This window comes from Callorhinus ursinus, unplaced genomic scaffold (genome assembly GCF_003265705.2).
Source record: "Callorhinus ursinus isolate GAN/ISIS: 27379988/994484 unplaced genomic scaffold, GSC_fseal_2.0 scaffold12, whole genome shotgun sequence".
Classification (NCBI taxonomy): Eukaryota; Metazoa; Chordata; class Mammalia; order Carnivora; family Otariidae; genus Callorhinus; species Callorhinus ursinus.
Window position 1 is genome coordinate 79,742,652 of NW_027397074.1, and position 9,419 is coordinate 79,752,070.

Sequence of the window (9,419 nt, forward strand, 5' to 3'; positions counted from 1 at the left end):
TAAAGTTGAAAAGTATTATAAATCGTGGTATATTGAATTAGTTCCACATTGATGAACATTTAGGTAGTTTCCAATCTTTTGCTATTATAAACAATGTCGTAATAAATAACCCTATAGGACATCATATTGCATGGAGGCAAACATGTTTATAATATAAATCCTTAAAAACAGAATTGCTAGGTCAAAGGGTGTGTGTATTTGCAAACAGAAAGATATTGCTAGACTGCCCTCCTTAGAGGTCGTACCGACAGTTTACACTCCCACCAGTTGCATAAGACAATGATTTTCCACAAATCCCTGCCAACACCCTGAGTCATCAAACTTTTTGATCTCTGCCAACTTGATAAATAAAAACATATCATAGTGTAATCCTGACTCACAATTTTTATAAGTATATACAAGCACAATCTTTTATGTCCCATATGTCCATTTCTGCGTATGTTCTGTTCATATCATTGGCCCATTTCTCCCCGGGGTTTCTGTTCTTTTACTTTATTTTGTAGCTCTTTCTACACTAGGATAATTAGCATTTTGACTGTGAAATGAACCCAAATATTTTTCCCAGTTATTTTTTGACCCACTGGAGTTTACCAAACAAATTTTTTAAATTTTGTGTAATTGAATGTATAAATCTTTTAAAGTTTCTGCATTTAGTACCACAGCTAACAAAGAGGTCTCTACGCCCAGATTCTTTTTAAAGATTTTATATTTTTAAGAGAGTGACAGAGAGAGCACAAGCAGGGTGAGGGGCAGAGGCAGAGGGAGAGGGACAAGAAAACTCCCCGCTGAGCAGGGTGCCTGATGCTGGGGCTCCATCCCAAGACCCAGAGATCATGACCTGCACTGGAATCAGATGCTTAATCGACTGAGCCACCGAGGCGCCCCATCTACTCCCAGATTTTTTTTTTAAAGGTTTTTCCATAAATTCCTCAGGTACTTTAGTGGTTTCTTTCTTTAACATAAAATATTCGATCAGGCTAGACATGTTCCTTGGGTAAGGTGTGATGTATGGGTCCAGCTACATTTTGTTTAAACCTCCCAGTTGTCCCAAAACCATTTATCGGACAGTCCATCTTTTACTTATTTGGAAAGGCAGTTTATTTGAAGCATTTGTGGTTTCAAATACTTAACTCCAAATTATATGACCAAAGCTCTAGCGACGTTTCAAATGTAGACAATATCACTGACCATGAAAGATAAGGATTTGGTTTACATATCCCACTCCTTCTCCACCCCCTCCTAAACTTGATAATCACATCATATTTAGTTCCTTTATTAGTTACTTTTGCTACTGTAAATAACTGGCTTACACCACGATTTCTTGTTCCAACAACTCTAGTCAGTACCTAGACTCCTCTCAGCATGTGTAAAGAAGTGTAAATATTTTTGGTTGTTCCCACTCAGTATTATCCACAGAGCCCAATATAAAAATAATAATAATAATAATAGTATATGGAGGTAGGATGTAGAGACTCAGATCAATGTTTTACCATTCTATGATTCTTAAAATAAATATCCATCAGTCCATATGTATAAATGAATGACTGAATGAATAGATACATACATAAATACATAAATGGAACAATTCTTTCAGAATTTCAATTAATAAATGTAGAAGAAACAAGGGAAATAGAAAATCACCATTAGAACAACACAGTAATAATTGCTGCAGGAAAATCTACCGATGAATGATAAAACTGGAAGGTGAAAGTTTAAGGAGGAACAAAAGATTTCATAGCTTCAAAGTATCTCCCCCAAAATATGGGTGGTTTTAACATACAGCCACAAATTCTTTGATGTCCTTCCCTCTAAGAGATGGGTTTAATCTACTCAACCAGTACCCCCACCTCCAAACTAGGCTGTACCTAATGACTCCCTTCCAAAGAATAGAGTACGGAAAGGGGGAAACAGTGATTTTTACAGTAGAGAAACCTGACAGTTTTCTCCACCTTACCCAAGTGGTCAAGGTTAACATCATGGGTAATAAGTGATGTTGGTATCAGGAACCCCCTGACACAATTCAAGGAGAAGGGCACTTCACCTCTGTGGTATACTTCCATAAAATCCGAATCCCAGCCTAGACACGAAAAAACATCAAACCCAAATTGAGGGGCATTCTACAAAATACATGACCAATACTTTTCAAAAGTGTCAAGGTCAAGAAACACAAGAAAAAGTCAAGAAACTTTCATAGATAGGAGGAGACTAAAGAGGATAACTAAATGCTAGGTGGTAGCCTGGAATGAATCCTGGAACAGAAAAAGGACAATCACGGAAAAACTGATGAAATCTGAATGAAGCCCATCTTCTAGATAATAGCAATGTACCAATGTTAATTTCTTAGTTTTGATCATTATGCCATGGTTATGTAAGGTGTCCACATTAGGGAAAGCTGGATGAGGGGTATGTAGAAACTCTCTACTATCTTTACAACTCTTCTGTAAATCTAAAATCATTCCTAAATATTAAAGTTTTTAAAAATAAGTGATGATTTACTTTTAAAATACAGTATTATTATGGGGCTAAATTTGCTCTTGGATACTTTTAAATTAACATTACTGGAGAAATGTGTAATTTTTCAGTTTCAGTAATTGCAAAGCAATTGGTTCTATTTGCAAGTGGGTTAAAATAGCATCCTTGTTTCATTTTCTATGTTCTACTCTATATAAATGTTTATAGTCTTTGTGTTCTGATGGCTTAAGGTTGTTTTTCTAATGAATACAAATGAGAAGTGGAATCTTTATTGTTATGTTTTCCAATTCACAAAATTAGTAACATTAAGAATAATTTTAATAAAATTAAATAGAACTTTAAAAAATTATTTCCTTGCAGTAAATATAATCCCAATGTAAGACAATATGACATATTCACAAATAGAAATAGGACACACCATTCCCCATTATCCCTGATTATCGTGGCAAGGAGGCCTCCTTCTCTCCTGCACTCACTCTCAGAATATGTGCTGATTGTCAAATATGTTCCAGCTAAGCTCTGAGAAGTACAAAAAATGTATAATTTGGGCACTTCTTACTCTGCCCCCATCTCAGAAAGTTCCTGCAATTGCCAAGTCACGCTAATAACTAACATGTATCAGTTACACATTCACACATTGCATTCTCACAAGGCTATACGAGGTCGGGGTTATCATCACGTATGTCCCCATTTTTAAGAGGGATGACTAAGAAACGGTGTTTCAGAGAGGTCGGGTGGCCTGCCAAAGGAGCACAGCCAAGTGAGAGGCACTGCACGCATCTCAACCACCCGCTTGGGCCCCAGACTCCCGCGCAGGGCAGGGCGGTGAGCAGGACAGGCGCGGGCGGGGGGAGCTGGGGGCGGAGCAGCCACGCCCTCCCCAGGGGGCCCCGCCCCAACCGCTCTTTGGCCAGACTTGGCCCCGGGCGGTTTTCCTCGCGCGGCTGCGCGGCGGAGGCGGGGGGCGGTCTTCCGGGGCAGGCCGGGAATCGGGGCGGGGTCGCCGAGTCCCGGGGCGGGGCAATGCGCGCTGCTGCAGCGTAGGACCCTCGCCGCGCAGCATGGGACCCCTGCCGCGCACCCTGGAGCTCTTCTACGATGTGCTGTCCCCCTACTCCTGGTTGGGCTTCGAGGTGACTCCGGGAGCTCCCTTGGCTGGGGCTTGGAGGGCAAGGGCAGAGGGAAGGGGGGAGCGGGACGCGGGGACCGTGGTCTCGTGAAATTCCTGGCGCCGCCCGATGGGGTTTAGCAAGCCAGGGGTGAAAGTCACTTTGTGTCTCTAAACGGGATACGGTCGCTGGCCAGGTCGAGCCTTTATATCCTAAGGCAGTGCTTTCCTACAACGGTTTGGAATAAGAGGGGTAACTCCTAAGAATCAAGGAGAAATCCACGGCACAGCCACCTCTTAGCCCTCCGATGTTAGTTTTTTTTTGGGGGGGGGGAGTGCAGAACAGGATGGAGGCTGTCCACTGAGCAAAGATCCTGGGATCTATTTCTTGGGATGGAGCAAGGTTCATGGGATCGATTTCTGGGAGTGCAGAGTTTTGCCATTTAAAACCAGATAGTTTAGGGTGTCCGCATAACCCCTACTCTTCTGCACTCAGAGCCTCTGGCTAGTCAGTTGCCAAAGAACACCCCTCCCTCTCCCTCAGCCATTTAAACTCTGTCCATCTTACACACAGGCTCCCCATCTCCACCTCTGCTCCTGCAGGTCCTGTGCCGGTATAAGAACATCTGGAACATCAACCTGCAGTTGCGCCCCAGCCTCATCGGGGGGATCATGAAAGACAGTGGTGTGAAGGCAGCAGCATTTGGGACAGGGATTTGAGGGAGGGTGGCTTTCAAAGGTCCACGGGGGGCTGCCCTCAAATGGGTCTTTACATTGGCACCAGCAGCTAGTAATTGGCACTCTGCTGAAAACCCGGGTAGGGGTTCCCACCCCAAGCCTCAGACCCTTAGGTAGTCTCTCTCTCACCAGTGTGCCCAAATTTGCACTTGCAGGAAACCAGCCACCAGCTCTGCTTCCCCGCAAAGCCCAATATATGAGAAATGATATTAGACTCCTGGGACAGCACGTCCAGATTCCCGTGCAGTTCCCCAAGGATTTCTTCTCTGTGATCCTTGAAAAAGGTAAAGAGTGAGATACAGATGGTGAATCCAGTGGAAGGCAGCAGAGTTGCAAATTGTAGTGCCAGGAAGTAGGGGCTGGCAACTACATGAAATGAAACAAAGCTTGGGGAAACACAGGTCAGCGTTAAATGAGCAGAAGCTTGCGGGGACCTAAGGGGAAGAAGAGCAGTGCAAACGGGCTATGAGAAATCTGGGTGGAAGGCTGAGGGCAGTCGAGTTCTGGGGATGTCAGAAGCAGGAAAGAGCCGGTCCTCCATGGGTAACAAGCTAGAAGAGCCCTGTCGCTGAGTATCTCTGCCCCACAGGAAGTTTATCAGCCATGAGATTCCTCACCGCTGTGAGCATGGAGCACCCAGAGATGCTGGAGAAAGTGTCCAGGGAACTATGGATGCGTGTCTGGTCACGGGTGAGGGCAGAGCTCTGGGAACCTACTTGGGAGACCCTGGACGATATGCTGACCCTCCCTTAGAACCTGGTTTCCAGAGGCCTGGTCCTGCCTTCCCCTGTTGTTCATGGGCCTACTGTCCCCCCATCTCACCCCTCACCGCCCCCTTCCTGCAGAATGTTCTTTTCTTCTCAGGATGAAGACATCTCGGAGCCCCAGAGCATCCTGGCCGTGAGTGTCCTGGCTCTGTCCCCACCCCTCTCATAGCAAAGCTGACAACAGCTGGCGTTTAGGGGCAAAGAGCACACAGTTTTCATATTGGGTGGAAGGGGCCATGGTTATTTGGGGAGAAAGGATATCTGTGTTTGAGGAGCCAAATTAATGAAAGTTTGGAACTCAGAGGACTCCCAAAAGAATATCTCATGGTTGAAAGGGGAAGTGCAAAATTCTACATGGGTAGGTTTTATTTCATGAAAGAAGTCAGTAGGAGAGAGATGTTACATGTTGGCACTCCCAGATGGGGAGGGATGAAGTATTGGCCCCAAACACTCCAATACCAGACCTCACCAATATATCCAGAGTAGAAAAGCAGGAGATTTTACAGACAGGCTTTAAAAAGAAAAATCCCACAGAAGCCTGAGTGGCAACACATGGAAATAGCTCAAAACATTGAAATGTGTGCCAGCCATACACGGGAGTATAAAAAGTAAGTTTTTCTTTGGGATTAAATCAGGAAATTAAAAATGATATTTTCCCTTCAGTTTACAAAAGATAGTTGAGGCATATTCAAATTTAATACATAAAACAGCAAATCACAAAGAACTCCTGCAAAGTATATGCACAGACTTGTCTTTCCACTTACTAACAATCATTTTCCATACCATTATAAACTCTTTGGAAGTATCATTCTTAGTTTCTACACAGCATTCCATTCAGTGGGCCTACTTTTGTTTACTTAACTGCTCCCCTGTTGTTGAACATTTGGTATGGGCACAATTCTCTCATGCAGCCAAGTCAAAGACCGTGTCACATCGGAATGCACCTCATAACTTCCTGTTTCCCCCTCCAGGTTGAGGAGGTCGGGTTGCAGTGGTTCTCAACCTTGGCTGTATATTTTAGTCACCTGGAGCACCTGGGCACTGCCTACCAAAAATTCTGATGTAATTGTTCTAGCGGATGACCTATGAGTGGTATTTTTTAAAAGCTCCCTCGGGATATTCTAGTATGCAGCCAAACTGAGAACCACTAATCCTAAATGATATCAACAAACCCCAAATTGAAACGTTTATTCTTGTTAAGCCCTGCAAGTGGCTATATCCCTGTGCCCTGCTCCAAAGTCCTCAGCAAATGCCATGAGAATTATAGCCCACCCTTTGCTTCAAAAGGAATTCTGAGAAGTAGAAAGGCAAGAGCCCAGACTTAATGTCAGGGGACTTGGATTCTAGCGTGGGCTCTGCCACTAACAAGTTCTTTAATGTCAACCAAGTCATGTACTGCCTCTGGACAGCAGTCCCCTCACTAGTTAATAAAGAGGCTGGGGAGCTGGTTTCTAAGATGCCCTCTGGCTTTCAATTTCTGCACCTTGTTCTTTCCACCAGTCACAAGATTTTAAAGGGGCAAAAAAGAAAAACAGCCCCTCATAGCAAAATAGACCTCTATTTGTGGGTGGGTAAAGGCCTTACCAGGAAAATGGGAGCAGAAAATAAAGACCAGAGTTACCTGAGATCCCTACCCCGCTAATGCAAACACAGTTGTGTTCCCTACCACATCCCCTCAGGCTGCAGAGAAAGCTGGCATGTCTACAGAACAAGCCCAGGGACTCCTGGAAAAGGTCTCAACACCAAACGTGAAGAACAAGCTCAAGGAGACCACCGAGGCAGCCTGCAAATATGGGGTGAGCAACTCTTGATGTGGGTCCCCAACCCCAGTGCTGAAGACTGAGGCTGGGCATCTGCTGGGTCCCCATGCTCCTGTTCTAAAAGTTGTTCCCAACATGAGTCCTCTCAAGCTGTCCCAGACAACCTTCATCCTCTCCCTTCCTGTCTCAGAGTCCAAGGAAAGGAAGGGAGGGAGGTAGATGGTAAGGGGAAAGTCAGAGCATCTGAGAATCAGAAACAGAAAACTCCTTGGAGCTGTGGAACCTCTCAGCTGCTTTGCTTGTATGACCTCAGACCAGTAATGACTCTTCCATCCCAGCCACAATGAACACCTCCTCCGTCGCCTTACTCCCTGCACTGTAACTGCTTACTCCAGGCTTTTGGGCTGCCGATCACCGTGGCCCATCTGGATGGCCAAACCCACATGCTGTTTGGCTCTGATCGGATGGAGTTGCTGGCACACCTGCTGGGTAAGTTCTGGTTCATGGTGAGCTGCCCTTGACCCCAGCCCTACCCCCATTTATCTGTTGACCAGAAGGACAGATCCAGAGCAAAAAAAAATATTCTATGCATTTCCAACAATGAAGCCTCATACACATTAGTTCTCAGGGCTGAATGGGGAGAGGCCACCTTCACCCCCATAGAAGAAAAGGAAGCCAAGCAGAGCTCTTCCTAGAAAACCCCTGGGGGTTTGTGGGGCCAGCCTCTGACTTTGATTTTCTCCATCTAGGAGAGAAGTGGATGGGCCCTGTGCCTCCAGCCATAAATGCCAGACTTTAAGGCTGGCCAGGGGAAGCAAAACTATTGGGATGAAAAAGGAGACCCTCTTTTTTTTTTTTATTGTTATGTTAATGAAAAAGCAGATCTTCTGCTTCCCCGTCTTCCACTGTGTGACACTAGGACTCTGATTTCTCTGATAGAGGTTCCTCTGTGGCCCTGGGGGATGCTGTGGAGGGGGCAGCGTGGTACCCCAAACTCTGCTTTCCCTCAGAATAAACTTAATGCCATCAGGCATGATATTTCTGGGTCTTTGTCCTCCCTGGTGTTGTGTGTTCTTCCTGCAGTCACCCCCTGTCCACTCGAGGTGTTTGCGAACAGCTCTTTCCATACTGCGAGCCCCACTGCCCACCTCAGGGCAGCTTATGTGGAAGGAGAGGAAACAGTCCCTCTTCAGGGATGGAAAACTAAGCCAGATGGATTTTGCAGCTAACCAGTTTGGCAGTTACTATCTTCTGACCAGCCACGGTGCCTGAAACGGGGCTGGGATCAGAGAGAGCCAGAACTTGGCTGAGCTTCTGCCCAGATATTTGAACCAGCTCCAGCTACACTGACTAGCAGAACCAGGGCAAGGTGGTAGCACAGGGCGACAGGCTGGGGTTGCCATGGCCTAGGAAATTGCTCACCCACAAAGCAGATCCTGAGAAAATCCTGGGGTCTCTCTCCCTGGCCTAGTATAACCCCTGTTCCTTCCCACACAGACCTACAGCTTTCCCACTCCCTCCACTATTTATCCAAAGGCCCTGCTCTGTATGTGCCACCTGTACGACAATCCGAACACCTTGTGTTTCAGTAGTCTTTGGACTTCTTTGAGAATACTTTTTATTCAGAAGCTGAAACCACACTTGGACATCTGCTGGGAAGCAGGTATGTGTCCTTCGATGGCTCAATGGCCCCAGAGGCATTAAGAGGGGATTCCTTGCCCCCGCCCTCTGGCTCTTTCTGATCTCAGAGCTCATTTTCCCGTTTTATCCCCCATCACTGGCTGTTTTCCTCTTCTCCCCTCTTCCGTTATTCCAGCATACTCCAGGATTTCCAGTCATCCTTACTAGGCTTATCTGCTAACTAACACCAGAAGTACATTTCCAAATACACACTCGCACTCCCTCTTTCAAAGATTTCATGACATGTACAGCTAATATAAATTTAAACTATGGGAAAATGTCCAGTAGTAAGAAACATAAGAGCAAATTAAAATGTTACTGCTCATATATTCAAGTTATATATTCAAGCATATAGAAGTTCTCATATACGCTGAGAGCATGGTGGTAGAGATAAAGCTTTATGAATAAACATGCTTGTCCCAGTACGATTTGTGATATCAAGTAACTTATAAATATCTAACAATAGGAGGATGTTTGAATAAGTTATGGTACATCCAGGATGTAATGTTTCATAGCCATCAAAAATTATATGTTTTTTTAAAGATGTATTTATTTGTGAGAGAGAGAGCACACCAGCACAAGTGGGAAGGGCAGAGGGAGAGGCAAAGAAAGAATCCCAAGCAGACTCCTCACAGAGTGGGGAGCCCACCAGGGGGCTCGATCTCATGACCCTGAGATCATGACCCAAGCCGAAAACCAAGGGTCAGGCACTCAACCGACTGCACCACCCAAAATTCTGTTTGTAAAGAATTTCAACATTGGGAATTTGTAGAATATAATATTAGTTGGAAAAAAGATGAAACTATATAGTATCTCAATTATGTCTTGATGTATAAAAACACATTACAGAGGACATTGATATATTAATCCTGGAATAAAATATGCCTAAGTGTT

The 9,419-nt window shown here is 44.9% G+C and overlaps 1 protein-coding gene across 1 annotated transcript; it reads left to right on the forward strand.

The window, feature by feature from the left end:
- Positions 1–3,448: 3,448 nt before the first annotated feature.
- Positions 3,449–7,883, forward strand: GSTK1 (glutathione S-transferase kappa 1). The gene is made up of 8 exons (XM_025854811.2): positions 3,449–3,605; positions 4,184–4,265; positions 4,474–4,602; positions 4,908–5,008; positions 5,183–5,218; positions 6,765–6,881; positions 7,241–7,334; positions 7,595–7,883. Exons 1-8 carry the CDS (start codon positions 3,534–3,536, stop codon positions 7,642–7,644), a joined length of 681 nt encoding a protein of 226 aa, XP_025710596.1. The 5' UTR covers positions 3,449–3,533; the 3' UTR covers positions 7,645–7,883.
- Positions 7,884–9,419: the final 1,536 nt, after the last annotated feature.